This window comes from Echeneis naucrates, chromosome 4 (genome assembly GCF_900963305.1).
Source record: "Echeneis naucrates chromosome 4, fEcheNa1.1, whole genome shotgun sequence".
Lineage (NCBI taxonomy): Eukaryota > Metazoa > Chordata > Actinopteri > Carangiformes > Echeneidae > Echeneis > Echeneis naucrates.
Window position 1 is genome coordinate 11,482,726 of NC_042514.1, and position 23,572 is coordinate 11,506,297.

General features: G+C 37.6%; 4 protein-coding genes across 5 annotated transcripts; 1 reads left to right on the plus strand and 3 right to left on the minus strand.

Moving 5' to 3' along the window:
• Window positions 1–1,987: 1,987 nt before the first annotated feature.
• On the minus strand, window positions 1,988–5,028 carry med8 (mediator complex subunit 8). 2 transcript variants are annotated; one of them, XM_029499727.1, is made up of 7 exons: window positions 4,984–5,028; window positions 4,542–4,663; window positions 3,988–4,132; window positions 3,763–3,903; window positions 3,539–3,626; window positions 3,206–3,433; window positions 1,988–2,394 (listed from the first exon to the last, which is right to left on the minus strand). In XM_029499727.1, exons 1-7 carry the CDS (start codon window positions 4,987–4,989, stop codon window positions 2,324–2,326), a joined length of 801 nt encoding a protein of 266 aa, XP_029355587.1. In that variant the 5' UTR covers window positions 4,990–5,028; the 3' UTR covers window positions 1,988–2,323. The 2 variants fall into 2 exon arrangements, with proteins under 2 accessions (XP_029355587.1, XP_029355586.1); XM_029499726.1 differs by having other exon boundaries at window positions 3,185–3,433.
• A 1,492-nt stretch (window positions 5,029–6,520) lies between these two features.
• On the minus strand, window positions 6,521–13,103 carry aldh9a1a.1 (aldehyde dehydrogenase 9 family, member A1a, tandem duplicate 1). The gene is made up of 12 exons (XM_029499972.1): window positions 12,750–13,103; window positions 12,393–12,553; window positions 11,843–11,988; window positions 11,264–11,393; window positions 11,026–11,160; window positions 10,710–10,906; window positions 10,172–10,312; window positions 9,866–10,054; window positions 9,573–9,660; window positions 8,967–9,108; window positions 7,021–7,133; window positions 6,521–6,842 (listed from the first exon to the last, which is right to left on the minus strand). The coding sequence occupies exons 2-12, from the start codon at window positions 12,532–12,534 to the stop codon at window positions 6,748–6,750; spliced, it is 1,518 nt and encodes a 505-aa protein (XP_029355832.1). The 5' UTR covers window positions 12,535–12,553; window positions 12,750–13,103; the 3' UTR covers window positions 6,521–6,747.
• A 382-nt stretch (window positions 13,104–13,485) lies between these two features.
• Window positions 13,486–16,187, minus strand: tmco1 (transmembrane and coiled-coil domains 1). The gene is made up of 7 exons (XM_029500289.1): window positions 16,008–16,187; window positions 15,303–15,380; window positions 15,158–15,217; window positions 14,938–14,984; window positions 14,630–14,697; window positions 14,250–14,394; window positions 13,486–13,941 (listed from the first exon to the last, which is right to left on the minus strand). The coding sequence occupies exons 1-7, from the start codon at window positions 16,075–16,077 to the stop codon at window positions 13,843–13,845; spliced, it is 567 nt and encodes a 188-aa protein (XP_029356149.1). The 5' UTR covers window positions 16,078–16,187; the 3' UTR covers window positions 13,486–13,842.
• Window positions 16,188–16,967: 780 nt separating this feature from the next.
• Window positions 16,968–22,877, plus strand: uck2a (uridine-cytidine kinase 2a). The gene is made up of 7 exons (XM_029500605.1): window positions 16,968–17,072; window positions 18,519–18,678; window positions 20,342–20,438; window positions 21,045–21,187; window positions 21,759–21,856; window positions 21,975–22,023; window positions 22,617–22,877. The coding sequence occupies exons 1-7, from the start codon at window positions 16,968–16,970 to the stop codon at window positions 22,751–22,753; spliced, it is 789 nt and encodes a 262-aa protein (XP_029356465.1). The 3' UTR covers window positions 22,754–22,877.
• The last annotated feature ends 695 nt before the right edge of the window (window positions 22,878–23,572 follow it).

Genomic DNA, 23,572 nt, shown 5'->3' on the forward strand with positions numbered 1-23,572 from the left:
GGGATAATTATTTCATTTCAGGATATTTGAAATTGAACATTGCTTGTTTTGTTTTGCTGCCATTGTTTTTTTGTTTTTGTTTTGTTTTGTTTTGTGTGTGAATGTATTTATCATTGTCAAGTCAGTTTCTTAGCGTTGTCATTCCATGAGAAAGTGCAAATTATTTTTAAAAATGTAGCTGAATGATAACGAAAACGTTTTGGTTTGGACTTAATGTAATACTTATAATCTTTACAGTTTCTTTTTATGATGACGAGTAAATTAATATTGTAATTGCATAAACATAAGGATACACATCTGTCTACACATGTAGCGGCTCAGATGCTGCTGTGGCTGTGGTGTCAGGGCAGGGATGGTGGTAGTGATGTGACATTACTACATCTTCTTCCACGGTGGAGTGCGATTTAAATCACAGCCTGAATTCGCTCATTAACAGTTTTACCAGTCTGGATGTTCAGCAAAAATTTTTATTGAACATGTCATGAATATTTATTACGGAAGCTGGGATATTCAGCAGGATGCAAAAAGAATGTACCGAGCACATCCAACAGTAGCTGCCTAACATATTTTCAGTTAACAGGCAACTATTTACAGATGGGACAAAAGTATATTTATGATCAGTTCTGGTTTGTAAGATGAACTTGACAAAAACATTCCAATCATAACTTTGTGCTCCCACCTTCTGGACACGTGACTAAACATAATACTTTCAGTAGCAGTAAATTAATAACAATGATACCTAGAGTATGCACAGCGGGTCGCAACCTCAGAGACAATCAAGATATGGTAAAATGATAATAATATAGATTGGAATGATTATTATACGTAATGTTTTAACTATGTCACTGAATTCATTGGGTGAAAGTGGGGCTCAGCACTAAAAAAACAAACTCAACTATATTTTGCATATATGGATATTTCTTGGAAATTTCAAAAGTTTCACATTGGGTCTGGGAATTGTCCAAAGTATGACATATACTTTTTTTGCCGCAGGTCTTCCGACCTAGACAGCTACAGTTCCCAAGTATTTTAATTTACTTAAAAAAAATTGTCTTTAATGTAATATATTATTAAACCAAACAAAGTCAGCAGATAAAATATTATCTGCTTTCATTCATGTCAAAGTTTATTTTTCTATGGAATTGCTCTTCTTTTAAAATTCCCTGCCTCACTAAGAAAATACAACAAAGATATTAGAAATGTGGTTGTCTGGCTCAACCAATCCTCAGCGACTCTGTAAAGCAGTTTTTCAGGATGTTCCCTGTTATCCCTTTGTTTATTATTTAGACCTCATCTGCGGACATAAGTGTGACCTTGTGCAGCTTTGAGCTGTCTCAGCAGAGCGTCTGACCGTAGTGGCTGACACAGCGAGGCGTCTGCCTGTTTGGGGACAGAGGGTGTATGTAGGTCAGCCATGGGCCTGCACACTGTGACAGCAGCATGGTTACTGTGCTGTGCAGCGGGACAGGGATTGGAGTGGACAGAGAGAGCCGGCGTAGGGAGAGGCCCCGCTCACACGTCAGCACCGATACTTCCTCATTTCCCCCCTTAAACACTTTGACATTATCAGGCCACACAGAGCAACGTCCGCCCTCATTATTCTCACCTTTGGTGCTGCAGCAAAATGGGCAAAAAGAAGCAGGAGAAGGAGAAACTGGGAAAAATACTGAACAGATCTCAGGCTATGGTGCACGTCTGGAATACTGTGAGGGCCATTTGACGGACGCCGTTCTGTCTATATGACAGTGGTCATATAGACAGAGCAGCTGATTCCCACAAGGTCGCAATCTTCACAGTACACCAAGTTAATGGAAGAAGGTAACTGATAGAAATGACAAATCACTGTCACACAATTTACTCGCTTATGATTTCCAAAAAATGTATGTCAAAATTTAAGAGTAATTTACTTTAACGTTGTCTGACAAAAAGCTGAACATTATTCAGTTTTTGCATTAAATTATTTAAATAATGACTGAAAAGCAATGAGTCTTTTTCACACATTTTTATTGAAAAAGTGTCCAAAAGTACAGATACAAATAAAAGCCATTGTGATCCACTAAATGATGACATACTGCCATCTACTGGCATAAGCACTGTAACTCAGTAAAAAAATACTGGAGGGACAAAACTGGCCCAATAACAGTCACATAAAGCAAAATTCGTGTTTGAGACAGTTCTCAAAGCAAATTGTACGTCACAGAAACAGCTTTAGAGTTACAACTTCTTAGAAGTTGACCAATTACATTAAAATACTGCATACAAAGATGACATGTATGTAGGAAGGCTGAAAATGTAATAAAATTGTTCAGTTATAGGAAAGAGCTCATCGGTTGTAAGGATGCATCGAACCAGATGCTGATTTGATGTTTGTCTTGATGCTGCTTGGCATTTTTCCTAACAAAGTAAAACGGGGAAAGGGAATTAAATGCACATCAAACAGATCATCATTGTAGAGGGATTTACAGTTACGGGTAGTTATTTAAGGGTAGTTTATGGGTAAAGATATAATGCTCCAATTTTTAAAAAAGGGCAACAGACACTCAGACTCAGAAAGTCTGAGATCAAGTCAGGCAATTTCTTCACTACTTCATACAGAAGGTTGCGTAACCATTTATTCTGATCTCAATGAAATTAAATTTAGCCAACACAATATTTTCAGAATATCCAAATTTTTGTTTAGGCTGCAATGCAATATATTATATTGCCTAGATATGCCATCACAAACTCATTCAGGTTTCAAAATGAAGACTGTTAAAACACCAAGTAATACTGTAAATATATTTAATTTGCAATGGAATGAGGAACAGTATTATAGACATGAGCTAGTTCAAATGTGATTTTAAAAACCAATCTCTCATTTCCCGTTTGTTAACAGGAAGTAGATATCACCTTTCAATAGTTGCAAGAATTAAATAGCAGTAAGGATTGAATTTATTTAGCTTATCTGGTTGTAATAGCTGCCATGAATAGCATTAATGTAGTTAGTAGAATTTTTTCATACAATTGCAGCACTCCAAACATTTGATTAGTAAAGGCATGAGTCGTGTTCTAAAAATGAAATTCTCACAAAGGAATCAATTTACTTAATACTAGAAAAGGGTTGTTTTCCTTGCTATGCCTGTTAAAAGTAAGGTTATTTGTGTGCGGTGCAAAAAGGTAATAAGTAGTGAAATTAAATACTAACCCAACTCTCCAGGTCTCCTACCTGGCTGTCCTTGCTGCTGGGGAGCCACAGGTCCTCCCATACCTGCTTGCTGACTTGAACCACCACCGATAGGGACTTGCTGTAAGTTTGAACCTCCGCTCATCATGGGCCCCTGTCCTGGAACTGGGCCTGGAGGCCGGCATTTGGAAAGTCCCTTTCCAAAAGCGACTGCTCCAACCAGTGCATTTGTGTCAGCAGGGTTGAAAGAGGATTTATTCTGTCTCAATGCTGAAAAACAAACAAATAAACTAATAAAAACAATAGCAGTAAAACAACTTTTTTTTTACTTTTACTTATCAGTTTAAACTATATGAACCATTACAGTTAACATACTTGCACTTTCTGAATCTCTGTCATCGCGGGGATTGTTCAGCTTCTCTAGTAGACTGGAACAGAGCTTATTCAATGCCTGGATTTGTTTCTGTTATGAAAAACATTTTCCCATATTTGGTTTCATAACGCAAAAATACCCACATAGCATTGGCTGTAATATTTGTTTCTATTTTATCATTAGAAAGACAGCACAGTGTCACTAAATAAAGTCTTATCCAGCTGACCTGTGCAACCTCAGGGCCAATGCGTGTCGCCTCGGCACTCAGAAGTTTCTCCTGTTCCTCCACTTCTGGATCAGGCTTGGTTCTCAGGTAGTCAGGTACAATCTCATGGCTGAACACTGGGACACGCTGCTCTGTGAGTTTCTGATGGAGAACAAGCAGCAGTAATAAATATAGAGGCCTCTATGAACAGACACATCACTGGCTTCTAGTGTTGAAGATACTTACTGCTAAATCTTCATCTCTGTCTGGAGACAGAAGTAGAGGTATTATAACCTGGTTACGAAAGGATGGTGTCTTTTCATTCTTAAGCAGTTTATTTATAGTGTTCAGCTGACCGGATAGCAGAGCAAAATTGTCCAACACGGATGGCCTAAATGAACAAGAATACACATCACAGCATCTGACCCAAAATAAATAAATCAATTGTAATGACTAACATTCATGTCAAGTTCGTAAGTATAATCTCTTGTTCATGCTAAAGTAAAGCCTGTCAAATGATCAAGTAATGCAAATGTAAACATATTGGCAACACTATAAACATCTTTACAATGGATTACAAAGTCTCACTAAATAGGGTGGGCTGTTTACTATATCCCAGCACACTTGCTAATGCAGATGAACACTAGAATAAAAAATTTTATGTGATGAAATCTGCAAAAAATATTTTGGTTATGGAACAGCACAATTCCTGCTAGAAACAAATTAACGGATACAAAAGTAAGGCTTTTCATTCGGTTTGAAAACAGGTCTGTTAGCTCTTTGTAAAATGCAATACTCACCATGTTAATCGCTCGTATTCATTTTCCAACTTATAAATGAAACTGTGAAGAGCGTTTTTGACGTGAGCCACTCGAGAAATGAGAGACTCCACCGACGCCTCTAACTGCTTCTCCTCCCGTTGCTTTGCAAGAGAAGCAACAAAAGGCTCGTTTTCAGATTTCAAATACTTCAATGGCACTTTGGTTACATCGCTGTGTGGGACGTCCACAGAGACATTACTTTGTCTTTCCAGGAATATCGACCTCAGTGGTGTGTGAACCTGAAGTACGCCGCTAAGGCTAGCTAACACAGCTAGCCTTAGCTAGCGAGTTATTGCTTCATAAACGGATACGCAGAAAACACCACACACCAGTAAAACGCCAGAAAATGTAATAGTTAATGGCATATTTTAAAACATAGTTTCATTACTTTTAAAATACACTAGTGTTACTATAACGTTACCTGCATTGTTGAGCCACAAACAAAACGATGGACGCTCTCAATCAGTCAAGAAAGAAACCCTTCCGGTTCATTGTTATCAAAATAAAAGCACTCACCATGTGGGACCGATCTAACAGGGTGAATACGGCATAATATTCACAACAGGAACATTAATAGTTCTAAGCAATAACGTATCTTTACACTAACATAGTAGCTTTTGGGAGTTTTTGTTCATTATTTTAGTTGTTTTATTTCTGGCGACTTTCACTTTTACTGAGCTACATTTCCAATAATCACTTAATTTCGTTTTAATCACTCTCGCCTTTGGTTTAATATATTCTTTTGAGTTCTGTTACTTTCTGGCTTATCTGAGTTGTTGTTCTCTATTTATTCAATTGTAAACTCCAATTGTTTGTAAATTAAAGATTTAAGTGGTGAGCTCTTGAAATACCCAGATAGCAAACTATCCGCTATAGGCTCCGGAACAGATCCGCAAAACGGATCCGGATCAGAGTCCACTTGCACGGCGGAACGGATAAGGTACGCGGATCCAATCCGGATCCGTTCATGAAGTAGCTGATCCGGACCAGATTTTATTAAAAATGGCTCATTTGGCCATCACTAGCTACAGAGATATCTAAAATCTAGATTGCTCTGAAAAAGCTTGAATACTTCTCTTAACCAGTATGCCTCTATTAATAGTATTCAAGACTTGAAAATACATGACACATATATATATATATATATATATATATATATATATATATATATATATATATATATATATATATATATATGTGTGTAGTCATGTATTTATATATATATCCTTTAACCCACTCTACAGCAATCAATTATTTAATGTGGAAAATAATCATTACAGTTAGACATGAAAAATAACACCAACAACAACAACAATAACAAGGCAACATCGTGAAAAGATCAATTAGTAAAAAAAAAAACAAAACATTGCATAATTTTTATTTATTTATTTATTTTTCTTAACTTGTCCCTAGTTGGTCCTCATTTAAAGTACTGGGACGCCTCCGGGAGTTTCCCCTGTCAGCTGCCAGGTTGAACCAGTGAATTGCATGTCTGCTTATCTCCACTTCTCTCTCTCTCTCTCTTTCAGAAAGTCTTTAAATGTATTTAGATTAATTTCAGGATTGCCTCATATACTCTGAATGAGTTTGTGAATTAGTGCGTGTGTACTGAGGACAAACAGGTTCCCACTCAGCAGTGCTGCACGCTGTAGTCCAGTATATAACTGCTCAACACAGCTGACCAAAGTGTAACACATTTTCATCAAACATTTGTTACAGTAGAACTTGACACTCCTCGGGGTACGTCACATAGCGTTGAATGTGTCCTGGGTATGAAGAAAATCTGCAAAACTTTCAACATCATATATGTTTAGTGCTAATGTGTCTATTAGTTCTCATAAATCACGTGTTAATTAATTCAGAGGCTTTTTATCCAAAACATTTTATTTTGATACAAAAGTGTTTGTAGTGTTAAAATTGTGTTCCAGTACATGAGACTGCAAAAATCTGACACCAACAGTGTTTTGTTTGTTTTTTTATTTATATTGGTAAATTAGGTGCACATGAGAATAATGAAATTAATTTTCACATTTGTTCTGTGTCCCTCCAAGTGTGAAAAAGGGAATCAACAAGGCCAAGAAGAGCAGCTACATAAAGAATGTACATTCTCAAAGGAAGATCACATCACCTGATTTGAGAATTTGTCACATTTTTGGCACAACAGCAAAAACGTGGTGATGGGAGTTTAAAAGAGGCTCTCAACGTCTCCCATTTCCACAACCACAGTCTTCAGCTGGGAGTAGTACTCGATTGTCACTTGGCCATTCTCTCTGCCAAAGCCTAGTAAAGCATAACAGAGGCCATGTGAGCTTTCTCTCCTTCACTGATTAACCACACTGTCACCCAATAAAGATAAATCAGGTCTCTTGCTTCAATAAGATACAACTCTGAGTATAATTGCTTGCATCTGCAATGATTCAAGTGTTACTGTAATCATTTGAACATTACAGAATCCTACCTGACATCTTATATCCACCAAATGGCACTTCCACAGGGCTGATGTTGTAGTTATTGATGAAGCAGGTTCCTGCCTCCAGGTTCTCAGCCACACGATGGGCTCGAGAAATATCTCTGCATATAAAAGAGAAGGAGAGAATTAAAGTTACAAAAAACAACAACAATATGAATGCTGACTGTCATCAGGGCAATGTGCTATTTTTGGAAATTTCAAGACTATAGATTTTTCTCAAGTTCAGCTACAGGAGGGCAACAACCTCATTATCTTGAAGAGCAAGCTGCTTACACTGTATATCAGAGGTTGTAACAGGCATAGACACACTGTGGATGACACATTTTCTAGTGATAAATAGTCTGCCCTAAAATTCCTGATCGAGGCATCTCCAACAAGTAACAAGTGTTTTCATTTTACCAAGGTGGATGATTTCTGTGCCTGAAAGCCTTTTTACATGGTCAAAGAAGATAGGAAGAATCTTACTAAATATGGAAGTGTGTCTCATGTTAAAATGAACAAAATCAATGCCTTATCATCGAGGTCATACTATATCAAGAGTTTTGTTTTTTTCTCAATGATCATCATTGCTTGTATTTCGATGTAAATAAATAGCTGAATGTAAAAAATTTTTAGCAAAATTGTTAAACACAGTGCTTATAGACACAAGATAAATTCAAAGTGCTTTTCATTCAGAAAAACCCCACTTTCCACATACATTTGTGTTTATTATTAGTGTGGACTTGCCACTATCAACGCATGCACAGTAAGCACCAAATCAAGGAAACTACAATAATGGAGGAAACAGAGACTCAACCGTCCCCGTCCTCGTTTTGGACTCATTTTGGTTTTTACCTAGAGCCCCATAAAATCAGTTTTTTTCCCATATTAGTTTTTTTTTTTTTCTTCTTTCTTTTTTGGTTTTTAATCTTTTAGAATTCTGTTTTTAGTATTTTACACAAATGTAACCCAGAGACAGTGTTTTAAGTAATGAAATATAGACAATTTCTTAAGTTATAACTGAAAATTCAATGTTTACACACATTTAAGCAATAAAACAATAGTCTCTGGGGAGGTCCCATTTCTGGTCTAGTCTCTAGTCTCTGGAGGGGTCCGGTCTCTGGTCTGGTCTAGTCTGTGGGGAGGTCCGGTGTCTCGTCTAGTCTGGTCTGATTTGGTCTAGTCTCTACTCTCTGCAGGGGTCAAAATCTCTGGGGAGGTTCAGGCTCTGTTCAGCTACAGGAGGGTCCCGGGTCTCGTCTAGTCTGGTCTGATCTGGTCTACTCTCTACTTTTTGCAGGGGTCTGGTCACCGTTCCTTGCTGTAGCCCAGTCCATCACTCTTTACCAATTAACCAGTTAACCTGGACATGTTCAGGTGCCCCCACCAGGAATCGAACCGCACCCACTATGCTCAAGCCACCACATACATTCATTCATTTATTTATTCATGGGTAGGGGGCGTGCATTATCAGTGACCCCCGCAGAGCATTGTCCTGTCAGATATGTTCCTTTTTATTCCGGAAAAGAAAAACATTTACATAAAATGTCGGCCAGTTCTGTTATTCCGTGTTTAGAATGAATTCCATTTTTAATGTCTTATTCAGTGATCGCAGATTTCATAGGGCCCTGTTTACCGAATGCCTGGGAAAACTGAGCTTGACATGAACTTTGCAAATTGAGGATTAAGCACTCAGGAACTGCACTATTTTTTTATTTTTTTTATAAAGAGACACTTTTATTTTTGTTACTTAAGCAATATGTGATATCGCTTTTATGCAACAGTTGTAAAAATTCAGTCTAAGCATGGATAAATGTTTAAAACTTAATAAATGTGAAAAAGACACTTTAATATCTCCATTTGTCATTCTGTATTGCAAAGCAGACTGGAGTAGATCACGAGGATCCTTTTCCCACCTATAGATTGAAGCATAAATCATTATGACCATAGCTGACCTGGTGAAAACTCCAGAGGCCAATCCAAAAGTGGTGTTGTTGGCCCTCTTGATCACTTCTTCTTCTGTGTCAAAAGGCATGACGGACATGACCGGGCCAAAGATCTCCTCTTTCACACAAGTCATATCATCGTTGCAGTTATCTGTTCCGGGAGTCACACACAAAATATGCAGATGGAAAAAAGGGCTCATTATGTAACACTAGAATTACTTATCGTTGTATGTTGTATGACTGATTCCAGGGAATACAGTCACTATCTGTACTCCCTTATTTGCAGCACCAAGTAATGGCCAGAAGTATTTTTCAATGTTATAGAGAAGGTGATTTTTTACCATTTGGATCCAAAATGTTATAAGTTTATCAGATTTTAGCATTTTTTGTCATCATTAGTCAAACAATTTGCATGTAATGACACAGTGAAGTTGGCCTTTGATGTGGTGTGGATGTACCTGATTACAAGTTTAAAAAAAAAAGTTGATTAAAAAAAAATATATTCTCAAGGTGTGACTGCTATGTCAGAATAACAATCATAGGAAAGGACATACAACCCCTAAGCAGATGAGAAAAAGTAAGAGCAGATTGTAGAATATATATAAAGATGCTTACCAAGCACACAAGGTGACATGAAGTAGCCCCCTTTTAGTTTGGGATCACTGGGGGAAAAAGGCTCTCCTCCACACAGCACTCTGGCCCCCTGGAAGAGCAGGTGCCAGAGTTAAGAAAAATTAAGAACATACCATTTAGACTGATAAAAATACTTTGCAGTTAAGTATTAAAGCCTCTGCCACTGATTAACTGATTAACCCATGGACAGTTGCCTCACGACTACTGCTCCATTTTCCTGCTGGGATTATTCGTCATTAGATAGTTTCTCTTATGATAAAGGAATATTAACACACCTCTTTCTTGGCCTGACTGACAAATCCCAGCACTTTCTCCAGCTGTGGTTTACTGATCAGTGCTCCCATTCGGGTGCCATCTAACAAAGGGTCACCCAGAGTGATGGCCTTGGTCCTTTTCACCACTTCTTCCAGGAACTGGGGCATGATCTCTCTTTGAACATAAACTCTGGTCCCATTGCAACAAACCTATATTTTTGAAAAGAAATTTGAACCTCAAAGAACTGTCACAAAATGTCATGTATAGGATTAGGTCAGCATTATCATCATGCAGTACGGGAAAGCATAAAGATACAACAGTTTCACCTGTCCCTGTGTGAGAAAGTTTGCCATGAGTGCTCCTTTCACTGCATTCTGCAGCTCACAGTCTTTGAAAATAATAAGGGGAGATTTCCCACCAAGCTCCAGTGTGACCTGTTTCACCCCCTTTGAAGACATTTCCATGATCTGAGAGCAAGGATCAAATGTTTTGAAGGATTTAGGGAGTTAAGAGATGAATAACAAGCACCTTTTAAATTTTTTCAAAGATTTCTATCTACTTTTACAGGCATCAATTGCTTAAACATTATTTTGTTCATAAATCAAATATATATATAAACTTTGAGCAAATGTACATAATTGTTGAATGGTAAAAATCTCCCATTTCAAGATACACCTACAGCTGCATTACTACACATAGGTAATAAATAGCTGGTATGATGTTAACTGTGATTGATTTCCTACCTCAAGTCAATTTTAAAACCTCTACAAAGCAATTTTCATACTATGGTGAAAAAAAGACAATTTGACTAGCAGTTGTGGTCATCTAATTAAATTTTTAATATTATGTAGCCCTTTTCTGTACCTTTTTGCCTGTTGGCACACTACCAGTGAAGGAAACTTTAGCGACCATTGGGTGGTGGCAGAGCAGTGTGCCGGTCTCTGCTCCACCTTGTACCACACAGAACAGCCCATCAGGAACCCCTGCCTCTTTGTAGATCTCCGCCAGAATGACAGCCGTCACAGGAGTCATTGGGGAGGGCTTAAATACCATGGCATTACCTGTCGAAACAACCACATTTGACCACTGCAGGTTACAGACCAGACACCAGTTTATTCTGGCTCAGGGACACAGGACACACATGATTGCTGGTAATGTTCTTGAAAACTTATTAACTCACCACATGCCAGAGCAGGAGCAGACTTCCATGATGCAATCTGAAAGGGATAGTTCCATGCACCAATTCCTACACACACACCAAGGGGCTCCCTTCTTGTGTAAGCGAATGCTCCCCCTGGTAGCTGGATATGCTGGCCTGCATAACGAAAACACAACTTAAGTATACAACACAAATAGATTCTTTTTTAGTGAGGTATGGCAAAATGGAAGGCAACTTTTTTGGCCAGAAAAAAACCAACCTGCAAGTGTACCAGCAAGGCCTGCATAGTATTCAATGCACTGCCAGGCAATATCAATATCCACCAGTGCCTCAGTGATGGTCTTGCCATTGTTGATCACTTCAAGCTTTGCAATCTTCTCCTTTCTTTCCTATTTTATTGTAATAACATTAACAAGTTAAAAAAATAATTCTGGAGGAGTATAATTTCAAGGTTATGTAATGGTTGAAATCCATGTCTGCCTGCTGTCATTAATGAGGCTACAAAGGAACAAAAGGTTCATTTAGAACAAATATAGGCCATCAGAAAAAGGACAGGGTCAATTGTTTTAATGAGTAACTAGTGTCTCATTACGCTCTTGCAACAGTCAGTCCCAAGTTGTGTTGCACAACAGTTAAATGATGCCATACCCATCATGACCCACAGAAAAAATACCATTATTTATTTATTCTTTCTGTCAGTTGTTTTTTTTTTTTTTTTTAGTTGTGTGCTTCTATTCTATCTCTCCTGATGCTGCTGTATTGTGCACTTTTTCCCACTGAGGGACTAGTAAAGGATTAATATCTTATTGCATCATGTGCATCATGTTGGTCAGCTCACCCTGATGATACGGGCGGCCTCTAGCATCACCCGAGCCCTTTCCATGCCTGCCATCTTGCTCCATTTTAGGTAGGCAGCATGGGCGCTCTTTATGGCCTCATCCACCTCCTCAGCCCCACAGGGTACCATCTGACAAAGGACACGGCCTGCAGAATACAAAACAACAGGTGAGCTCCATGTCAAAGCAAGAATGACAGAATTATGAATCAGAAATAGTGTTTTTGCCAGATATGTGTAAACATACTAGGAATTTGACTCTGGTGTTTTAATCTTGGACAAGGGAAAGACAAAAAAAAATCTAATAAATATATATATATAGCTTTTTATTCTATAAACTACATGAATGTAAGACTTAGTCACATAGATTTCCTTTTGAATTTATCTTATCTATAAGCCTTTAAGAAGAACAAATAGGGCGAATAACAATTACATAACCGCATGAGCCACATAAGCATGATGGCCGCACTGCAATCCATTTTCCCATAAAAATATAATTTATACTGATGTCAGGAGGGATTAAATCAATAAGACTTTATTGATTTGCGTTTACCAGTCGCAGGTTCAAACACAGGCTCGGAGTTTGTCTCCTGTGTGGGTTTCACTCGTTTGCCATCCCAAAAATTGAGATGATCCGTAACAACCACGGTTCCGGTCGTAGCCTGGGGCATGCTGTTAAGAAGTGACTGGGCCATTTTCACGACGGGGTGGAACCTGCAAAAAACAACAACAACACGCGGAGTTTTGACGAAGTTTCTAAAAGTGATAATTCCGACAAATGTTTTGGGTAAGTGAACTTCTCTGCTATCTTATTAGCTAGTTTGCACCGTTTAGCTAAACTGTGAGTAATAGAAAACGCATGTTATTTCAAACATAAAAGTCAACATTAGAGTCATATGACAGTCCTTACCTTTATTCTGTGCAGACTGCTCAGCAGAGTGGTTAGCAGAATAGTTTTCTCTTTTCCAGACAGGACACGCCTGCTGCTGGCGGCCTGCCACGGATCGTCGGACACACAGATGACGGATGACAATTGAGCAATTTCGCAGCTAGATTTTTTGCAACTTTTCAGACTACCATAGCCATTTTATGTTTTTATTTTTCTATAAAAGCACCTAGGAACAAATTTAGCTACTTTAATTTTTTTTCCACTTTTAGCAACTCAAGCTACAAAAGCGACTCAGACGCTGAAACACACGCGTTTTTCGTCCAAATGACACAAAATCGCTTTTCTGTCACAGCTCACGGCCATTTGCAGAAGTCCATTGTTAGTGACGTCATCAGCAGCGACGGCTGCGTATATTTAATGTGTTAAATATATAAATAAAACCTGACCGTAAAAAATATGCTGTTTGATTTTTGTTTTATAAATATATGCAAAAATAAACAAACAAATCTAAACTAAGTACTGTATCCTGTAGGATGATAATTTGAATGGTTGGTAGATACGTTTTCTTTGATTAATAAAGTCCTAAGGATAAGTGTGAGTCAATTTTATTCACAGTAAATAAAAACATAATTTAACTGGGACCTGAGCTTGTTTAGGCTCCATAAATTACAACAGCGGGTGGTGGCACAAAGAAAAGGCAGCTTTACAAACAAATAAATAAATGCAACTAGTGAAAAAATGCAAAACACAACTTGAATCTAATCATAAAACTTTATTAACAGTTAGATACAATAATACTAAATGAATCAGATGTTACGGTTCCAATTAATAATTAAAATCACAAATTGATGCATTGTGTGTCTTGTAGGTAGATATTTGCAACCTTTGGTAAATCAGTGTAATTAAGAACCACTTGTCCTTTTCTAATGTCTAGGTGAGATCACCTTGTTAAATTTAAATAGACGAGAGATGGATGAGACATCAAACAGAAGGTAGAACAAAGTAGCTGCAACAAATAGGACGCTCGCACCGCACAAACAGTTCAGTCTGGTTGGATGACAGAGCCATGACTCCACACAATCACAGTGCAGGAACAGCACTGAGCTCCTGATGATCAAGAAAACTTAGCTGCTTGGGGAGGAGGTCCAAGAAATCCTCCAGCCTGCTTAGTTGCAGCTCTGGAGGGTGCAAGACCCAGCATCTTCTGAATGTTCTACACAGAGGACAACATAAAAGCCTTTAGAATGGAGCAAACCACAGATCCTTATCAGGCCAAAGTACATGTAATTAATATTTACAAGGCAAAAGCTGCCATTCAGGAACAAACATTCAAATTAAATTAAATTAAATTAATTATGTGTTTGTGATTAAAATATAAAGTAACACCAGGCTTTGCCATCTGTGTTTTCCACTAGTGATGCAATTGTTTATTGTTACAAGATTCGAATATACAATTATTATTACTCAAATGTTAGGCTTTAAAAAGGCTGAAATCTATGAATGGGGCAGTATAGAAGTTACCTGTCTGATGGACATAGTGCAGAGGATGTAAAGGAAGATGAAGGAGCAGTCAGTGTAATCCTCTCCCAGCAGGTTGCGATGGGACAGTCCCTGAATGTAAGACAGCGGCACGAAAGGCAACTTGGCTACAACTCTTCCATCAAAGCTACCCAAAAAACAAACAAAACAAACAAACACACAAAAAAATTAGACCGTGGTGAGATATTAATGGCAAGTTTAAGGTTGCGGAATGAGGCAGATACAAAGGAAATAATATATGCTCTAATGCAACTTTGATTTGGCTTCTGTGAAAGAAAGATAGAATAGTGACCAACACAAACTTGTTTCTTTCATTCAGTTTGATTTCAAAATGACGTAAGATAACTGTGTGCAAGACTTACATGGAGTTGAACATGCCCATCAAAGCTGTAAAGCAGAAGCCAATGGCAAACATGGACTTCATGCGCACCTACAAATTCACACATACACACAGGATTACATTGGACTTGAATTTTTCTAAAGTGGCACATGAAAAAGTTTTTTTTTTTTTTTTTTAAGTAGTAGGGTTGATACTGTTTATGCTTTTTATATTTATATTTTGTTGAATTTATAGGTGGCAGAGACAAAAGATCCCAAAAATGACTTATTTACAGTAAAATTAAATAAACAATCTAACTATTACATGACCATTGCAAAAATGTTGTCTCACCATAGAAAGGTCTCTGTTGTTGTTTTTCAGTTTCTCTTCCTGTCTTTCTGTAATACATGTAAAAATATATATATCATCTATTGAGCAACAGTCATAGATGAAGATGTCGTTAGTAAAAATCAATAGATCAAATCTTCAATGCATCAGTTTTTTGTTGTTGCTGTCGTAAATGTTGAAATCTATTCAAAAACGGATTACAATCCATCCACAGGGATTTTACCGATTTTCTTCTTCTGTTGACGTCCTGCGGACTCTGTTATGGTTTCCTTTTTCTTCTCAACTAACAAACAGGCAAAAGAGAATGTGACACATTTTAACACACTGAGAGAAAAATAAGTTAATAGGTTCACATATGTTTTCCTTACGTTTTTTGCTTTGCTTCTCCACTTCAGCCTTTAGCCTCTTGTATTTTTCAGTGCGATACACTAAAACCCAAGTAATTCCTGCAGAGAAAATCAAAAAAAGATAACAACTTTTAATGAATTACTACCACAAAGGCGGTTTACAGGAGACCCTTTCTGGAACATTTTCTAAGAGTTCAATATTTGCAACCTACTGAAATTATACTTGGGAAGTTTATTGAGGGTTATTTCTATGGAACCTGCAGAAGATGTTTCTTCAAAGATCTTCAAGTGTTTTACCAACATATTTCATGAATGGCGTGGTCACTAAAGAACATTTCAATCTTAGAGAACGAAAGAGAGAGAGAGAGAGAATGCAAAAATAATTCGCTGATTCAGGCTTTTAACTTCAGGTGATCGCATTTTTTACATGTTCCTGCTTTTAGTTTTAAAATTGCTTCTCGCAATACTTTTATTGCCAAAATCTATAGCGGAAGTTCTACTTCACCGATGGCTAAACGCTAACGATTAGCTTCATTGTTAAATGCGCTCGCTAGCTCAGAAATCGCTGTTATAAAAAAATCACAAAAATTATAAATTATTCACTGGTGGGAGGTTTACATTGATTCGCGTCGATATTAATAAGAGTTTTGTTAAAACATAAATTATTAGGGCTTTACTTTGATGATAGTAAAACCCATTGCGGTCTGTCAGGGGTATTTTACTCACCTTCAGCTAGCAGCGCGGTACAAACAGAGATAAACACGATCAGGATGGTGTCTGCAAACATGGTGCTCATGTTGACAGTGTCCTATTTATCTGTGCGCTGTCAGAAATATTATTTGAAATTACCCCCTCAGCACATTACACTGATGTGATCCTGAGCCATAGAGTTGTGTCAGCACTGGCAAAGAGGTCAGAGGGGGAAGAAGTGTTTCCGGTTCACCGGATGATCGGGACGATCGACTGGGAAAAATATACAAGAACTTTATAACAAAACAACATGTTTCAGATGTAATCCACAAGGCCTATGGCCTATAAAATTGAGAGGCGCTGTATTGAGACAGAGTTGAATGACCAACCTGAAAATTGATTATATATATTATATTAAATTATTATATTAAAAATGACAAGTTGGTGATAGATATTATATATCCATATATATATATATATATATATATATATATATATATATATCATTTCAATTTAATTCATAATAAATATTTATAGACAGTTAACGTGTTAAGCGTTTTAAATGCGTTATATTGTTCTATAGGAATGATTACATGGTTTACAATTTGACATTTTCACTTTATCATTTAATGTATTTTAATGCAAACAAAAACATAGGACGGACATTGGGGTCGATTCCTCTATTTAGTATTAAAAAAATAAATAAATATACCGGCCATAACTCAAAAAAAATATATTTACAAAAGGGCTTCAAAAGAAACAGCAAACTAATTCTGTGCTAACACTAATAGTTGAAAAGTGTGCCAAGCCTCCACAGCCACGGATTTAATTTTTAATGGCACCATTTCGTCATCATTTAAAAAAAAAAAAAAATCCTCTCTGTCATTGAGCTCATGAACCCCAGCCTCATTATGTTCATCGTCGACCCCATCATCAGAGGGGAGGAGCACAAACACCCCCGTGTGTCGGTGGGCCGCATCCCGCTGCAGATGAAGCATGGCAGGCGACACCGAGACAAAGCCAGGTGACCAAGCGGAAAACGACCAACACAGTCGGCAGCCCTTCCTCATCGGTGTGAGCGGAGGGACAGCCAGCGGAAAGGTTGGCATTTATATCACTGCTCATGATTTCTTTATTTATTTCATGTCTTGGAATTTATTGGGTAGCATATTAATATTACTGTTGTTTTGCATTGTTTCCTCTCTGTGAGAGCCGCCAGTCCAGCTGTAGATGTAATTTTCTTTAGAAAATCTGATCCCAACAGATATTTTTGCGCTCCGGAAAATAATCGTTGCCTTCATTCATCAGCTGGACCAGTCAGACTGATCGATATGAGCATGATGCAGGCCGGTCTGGTGTGTGTCACACCACAGTGCACTATCAATATGTGCCATGTCTTACAAGAAGTGTCACTTATGTAAATCGGTCTCAATGACTTGTCGTTATTATATTAATTTACTTTTTTTTTATTGAAGGAGTTAAAGAGTTGAGGAAGGTGTAAAGGACCAGAGTTTTAACAAAAAAAAAAAAAAGGCGGGGGGTTAATTGCATCAGCTGCGCGAAGTCTGCCGGCTTGAAGCTTGTTAAAAATTTGAGACCGCAAATAAAACATTAAATAACTCAAACACCCTCACTTTTACCAAATCCGGTTGAATTTTTGCTGTTTATGGTAAGATGCTACGATATTTGAAGATAGACATAAGAGTATCCAGTTATTAAAAATATTTCTATCATTATCCATATCTTTATTGCTGTTTCTGGTTGCTCTGCTGCTATCCCAGTAGATTTTTCTTCTTTGTCACGCTGATGTATCAACTGTCCCTGCTACTTTGTTTGACTGAATATCTGCATTATCATCCTCTATTCTGCCTCTAGTATGCTGCAGTGTTTCAAAAGTTTGCCAGGGTTGTCAGTAACTGCTGTCTCTGTGAAGATCAATGTGATAAAATATGAATTAATTTTCTCTTGCTTAGCAGAATAGATGATTTGGATGCCTCAGTGCAAAATCCAAATCTATTAATTCTTCACTGTGTGTGACTAATTGATTAGTGAACTGTCACAGCCAGCCACGCAAGGCCAAGTTACCCTGTTTCAAAGCCCCAATGTGACATATTTTGTTATTTATTTTGTACCATTAAGTTCTTACCGAAGAGTGACTTTGTAGGTGTTTATATGAGGAAAACTTAAGCTGTGGTTTAACTGACAGTTGTTGGTGGGTTTGATTTCCTGGTGTTCTGCCATTCTCCCACCGGAGTAACTGCTTACAGGAACACCTGTTCTCCCACACGTTATCTGTACTGGGAGTAAACAGCAATCTTTGTATTATGTCTATGAGGGTCAGATACGATATGCAGATTCTAAACGTACCGTCTCTAAATTGTTCTCCAATGACAAATCAAACTATGTTTCAAGGATGCAGTGACGTAACTAAGAAATAGCCCTTCCAAGAAAAACAGAAGTATGTGATCAATAGTGGCTGTATTTATTTATTTATTTATTTTATTTTTTTCACCATGCTGCTTTTTTTTTTTTTTTTTCCCCTCTTAGTCATCAGTATGCAGCAAGATTATGGAGCTCCTGGGGCAGAATGAGATTGATCACCACCAGAGGCAAGTGGCCATCCTCAGCCAGGACAGCTTCTACAGGGTCCTCACCCCGGAGCAGAAGGCAAAAGCCCTAAAGGGACAGTTCAACTTCGACCACCCTGGTATGTTGGTGGTGGTTACTAACACAATTCAATACATCTGCAAAATGTCATCTGACAACATGGTAATCGAAGTTGGATATCACCCTGGCCTGTAAAAGTTCCGAGTCTCCTGAGAAACTTTACAAACCTATTAGTTTATACAGCAACTCTTGGTGTGAGAATTGTTCAGCCACTGTCTGATCATATTCAGGGCTTAAAGTACTCCGGCAATCGTCGTTGGACTGGTGAAACAGAAATATTATATGTTGTATAATTTATTTTTCATACAAAATATGATATATATGATAGATATCTACTTTATTTATCCAGAGGGAAATTTACTTACATGCTCACACAACACTGCATTGTGCTTTTCTTCCCAACATGACAGGCACACAGCTCTTTTTTTTTTTTTTTTTTTGTAGAGATTAGATGATGAAAGATTTACAAACAGAAAATGGCTCAGCAATGGGGAACTACATAGAAATGTATGTTGATACTTGTGGCACATGAGATATTGTGCTAAAACAGCTGGTTAATATCCACACAGCTCCACTTTAGGGGATCCGACTGCAGGTCTTCTGTCCTGAGTCTCTCGTTCTCTTGTCCCATGGCCGTGGTAGTGTGACCAGCCTGAGCAGGTGGCCTTGTGATTAATGTGTGATGTAGGCGTGTTGTGTGTTTGTCCCTCTCTCTCCGGTGAATGGTGTGAGAAGTAACTCCAGCTGTATCCACTGTAAGCTTTATATTCAGTGTGATGAAACTCATAAAAGTACCGTGTTGTGATGTTGGAAGGAAGAAGAGAGCTGAATAAAGCCTGTCCATGTGTTCAGCTACTCGGTTCAGCCCAGACTGCTAGTTACCATGGTTACCAGCGTCAATGAGACTTAGCTTTATAGCTAGCTACACTAGCATAAACTGAGCTAGCTAAAGTGCGGAGCCATGAATCCTGGAGCAGGACAGTGTCCCTCCAGGACCGGAGCTGGAGACCTCTGGACTGGACCAAACCCCTCCAGAGACTGGGGACTAGACCGGATCCCTCCAGAGACCGGTTTTGTAGGGCCTCTTTAACTGAAGGTACTTTTGAGTTATAAACATGTCTGCAGTAGAATCACATCAGTTTATTGTATGACAATAAAGCTTCTTTCCTTTCTTGTATTTCCTGAGGTTTTGTTTTTTTTTTTTTTAATACTTTGTACTTTTACTGAAGTAATATTTTGGCAAAGCTACTTTTACTTATATTGGAGTCATATTTGACAAGGAGAATCTGTACTTTTACTCAAGTAGTCAATGTGTGTACTCTGTCCACCTCTGGCCATCAGAGTAGAGGGGTGGTCTGGGAGAACATGGTTGAGATTCAGCAGCATGTGATGCTGCATTCTGAACAACTTGGGAAAAAATTTGCTCTTTGGTTTAAAAGCTCTAAAATTTATGAAGCCAGGGGAAGACGTCCTAATAACAGACAAACGGCTTAAAATAAGTGGTGCTGGGCGTGGATAGAAGAGAGGGGCAGAGACAAGCCTTTTGGTTATTTATTTCCTATTTTGTATTTAGAATAAGAATTAAATAGTTTACTATTGCACTCCCCCAGATTTTTTTTTCTTACTTTAAGCCCTGCATATTTCACCCTGTTAGAGAAATGACAATTTTTTTTTAACCACTTTTTTCTCTTTCTTTTGTATAGATGCATTTGACAACGACCTCATAATCACGACTCTGTGGGACATCAAGGAGGGGAAAACAGTACACATTCCTGTTTATGACTTTGTTTCCCATTCCAGGTGAATGAAGTCCATACAGACACAGTTAATGGTCACAAAAAACTCAGATGACTCATGTGACAGTGACATTAACTTTAAATGGAGATATGACACCCACTTTGGTGGATTATTTTCTCTTCAATTTATACATTTTATATGCATATTTTTCTATGGTAGTGAAATGAATGGAAACAAACGTTTGTGTGAAAAGTAAGAAAACCATGCTTGAAAATCTGATATACCAACACATAGAAACATAGACATCATTAATGCAAAGTATATTTCTTTTTTGCACAAAAATGAATGGAAAAAAACCAAACATAAAATTAAAGGTTTTAAGCAAAACTATGTAACATTTGGAACAAAAAAGTATTTTCTTTATAAGGCAAAAGTTGATTTCATTTGCAAGAAAACATTTGTCAATCCACCTAATACACAATACATTCCTTCTGTTTTCAAACTGTACCCAAATATTGCACGTTTCATGTTACGAAGTTAGTTTGATATAGTTTGATTCTACCTCCTTGTTTACAATTTTTAATTTTGTCATTATTCTCGTGTTAATCGCAATCGCTTCTCAGCAAAGGCTACACATATGCTTAATGCCTAATGTCTTTCGTACGGCAGGAAGGAAGAGACGGTGACGGTGTACCCTGCTGATGTGGTGCTGTTTGAGGGAATCCTGATGTTCTACTCTCAGAAGATTCGCGATCTTTTCCAAATGAAGCTGTTTGTAGACACTGATGCAGACACTCGGCTTTCTCGCCGGGGTGAGACAAACAAGTATTACTGGCTAATTCCTTTCAGTTTTTTAACACAGGAGCCAAGCCTTGAGTTCACTGAAAGATTCTAAACCGAAGATGTAGTTTTGGGAATCGTTTTGGGAAATACCTTTCTTTGCTTTGTAGCTGAGATTTAGACGAGATGATCAATACAACCATTATGAATGCACATTTAAAGTCAAGCCATTTGGCTTAGTTTAGCATCATGAATAGTCAATCTAACCGTGTCTGAAAGGCAGCAGTAATTTCCTGGAGCCGACTTTTTGCACAACATTGGCAACATATAAATCCATGTCCAACTACACCATATAATTTTTCTGCTTAACTTTTCATACACATTAAGCTGAGATGTCACTGTTTTATGTCTTGAGAGCTTTGGAAGTACTGGGAGGCAGATTATTTTAATTTAATTTTTTTGGCCTCACCTTTAGACAGTGCCTTAAGATGAACCTTTTATAGTTTGCGAAACACACAAGCGGTATCATTTTTTTTTTTTTTTCTCATCCAAATCTCCCTAAATGTCAAACTATTCCTCTAAGAGATCATTTTTTATTTTCAGTATTGCGTGACATCAGCGAACGTGGTCGGGACTTGGAAAGTGTTCTAGCACAGTACATCACCTTTGTCAAGCCTGCATTTGAGGAGTTCTGTCTACCAGTGAGAGTCATTCCCAAGACTAACATAAACTAGCTCAGATTGGTGTGATTGTTGTCCATGCCCATAACTCTTTTTTTTTTTTTTTTTTTTCCCCTCCCTTTTTTTTGACTTAATTTAGACAAAGAAATATGCTGATGTTATCATACCAAGAGGAGCTGATAACATTGGTGAGTGTCATTTTTCTTCATGTGTGCTATATTAGAGACAGTGTTTCTAGTGAAACTCTAGTCTCAACAATGTTTTCATGAAGGTCACAGCTGTGTTTGTTGAACTCCAAGGCGGTTTTATCAGTTGACTGCTGAAAGAAAGGTCTAAAACAAACTCCTTAAAAAAACATCAAATTTTTTTCAGCTTTAAAAATGTTGAAGCAGGACACACTGAGAAATTCCTGTTTTGTGATTCTCATGCATTCACATTATATTTGAGTCACAGTTTTAAGCATCTTTAAAGTAAAAAACTATTAAAAATCTTTCTCACAGTCATTGGAATAGTAACTTGTATTAAATTATTTTACTATACACATAATTAGGAAGCTTAAGGGGATGCAACATAATGGCACAGTTGAACATCTTAAAGGCTGCTGAAATTGTTTTGAGATTGATGTCTTTTGTTTGTTAATTTGGATTTTTTATTTTATTTAATTTTTTTTAATCACTGGCTATATTCCAAAAAAAAAACAAAACTTGAATTTGTGTTTGAAATGTAATTGTAACACACAACAGACTAACCCTGGCCACAATATGTTTGTTTCTCACTGCAGTCGCTATAAATCTCATCGTTCAACACATCCAGGATATTCTGAACGGTGGTTTGACCAAACGGCTGAATGGGTGGTTTACTGGTTGTGGAACAACAAAGAATCCACCTAACATGGAGTCCACCACCCGGCCGCACTAAATGCAATGCTGTTCCTGGTCGTCTGCACGTGCTGAATAGGCTTTATAGCGTGGCAACTGAGCAGGAGTTACCGTCAGGATATCAAAAGGCCTGCTTTTGATATGATTTTGCAGGATTAAATCATTGAGAGGGATTTTTTTCCCTTGTGGAATGAGTATAAAGCAGTTTTTTTGTTTGTTTGTTTTTTTTTATTTTTTTATTCTTATTCTTTCTGCTGGTGAGATTGGTGGAGGATAAATAGAAATGGGCTCAATTTTACTTAAATTTGATTTTGCTGCTTGACTTGACCACAGCACTGAAAAAAAGAAACTAAAGAAGCAGTTACTGTGTTGGAGGGGAAAAAAAGGTTTCTGAACACTTGAAAACCTTTAACCCTACAATAAATGCAGTATAGCAAAATGCTGTTTAATGGCAGGGCCATATCCTATCTCACTACAGTAAAGGTCTACTGTGTGACCTGACTGACTCCCTTTAGCAATGCAAATGTCCATGGTTTTTGAGTTCTACGTAAGCACATTTTTGTTTAGGTTTGGATTCCTGTTTGTGTGTGAGGCCCTAAACTCTACTTGCTTTATCATGCATCAGTTTAAATCAGTCATTAAGCAACTTAAACAACCGATTTCCACCTCACATCTGATGTATGACATCTCCAAAGATCATTTTCCATTCAATCGTTGTGGACTAAATAATTGTTTTGTATCTCAAAGTTGTTTTAACATTATTTAGACTCATGTTGCTGAAACAATAAGAACAATTAATTGTGTTATGGAATTACCACAAAGTATTATGAGTGAATATTTGATTCCCTTAAACTTGAAT

Excerpts from the sequence above, each read along its gene's own strand:
- tmco1 (XM_029500289.1), bottom strand. The coding sequence starts at position 16,077 with ATGAGCACCATGTTTGCAGACACCATCCTGATCGTGTTTATCTCTGTT. Across the intron at positions 15,381-16,007 it reads TACCGCGCTGCTAGCTGAAG|GAATTACTTGGGTTTTAGTG; the intron begins GTGAGTAAAATA and ends TTTTCTCTGCAG. Across the intron at positions 13,942-14,249 it reads GCACTATGTCCATCAGACAG|AACATTCAGAAGATGCTGGG; the intron begins GTAACTTCTATA and ends TCCTCTGTGTAG.
- med8 (XM_029499726.1), bottom strand. Across the intron at positions 3,627-3,762 it reads TTGGCCCTGAGGTTGCACAG|AAACAAATCCAGGCATTGAA; the intron begins GTCAGCTGGATA and ends TTTTCATAACAG. Across the intron at positions 2,395-3,184 it reads TAGGAGACCTGGAGAGTTGG|GAAAAATGCCAAGCAGCATC; the intron begins GTTAGTATTTAA and ends TTACTTTGTTAG.
- uck2a (XM_029500605.1), top strand. The coding sequence starts at position 16,968 with ATGGCAGGCGACACCGAGACAAAGCCAGGTGACCAAGCGGAAAACGAC. Across the intron at positions 21,188-21,758 it reads CACTCGGCTTTCTCGCCGGG|TATTGCGTGACATCAGCGAA; the intron begins GTGAGACAAACA and ends TTTTATTTTCAG. Across the intron at positions 21,857-21,974 it reads TTGAGGAGTTCTGTCTACCA|ACAAAGAAATATGCTGATGT; the intron begins GTGAGAGTCATT and ends GACTTAATTTAG.
- aldh9a1a.1 (XM_029499972.1), bottom strand. The coding sequence starts at position 12,534 with ATGGCCCAGTCACTTCTTAACAGCATGCCCCAGGCTACGACCGGAACC. Across the intron at positions 11,989-12,392 it reads TGTGTTTGAACCTGCGACTG|GCCGTGTCCTTTGTCAGATG; the intron begins GTAAACGCAAAT and ends TGTATTCTGCAG. Across the intron at positions 6,843-7,020 it reads TGGTGGATATAAGATGTCAG|GCTTTGGCAGAGAGAATGGC; the intron begins GTAGGATTCTGT and ends ATGCTTTACTAG.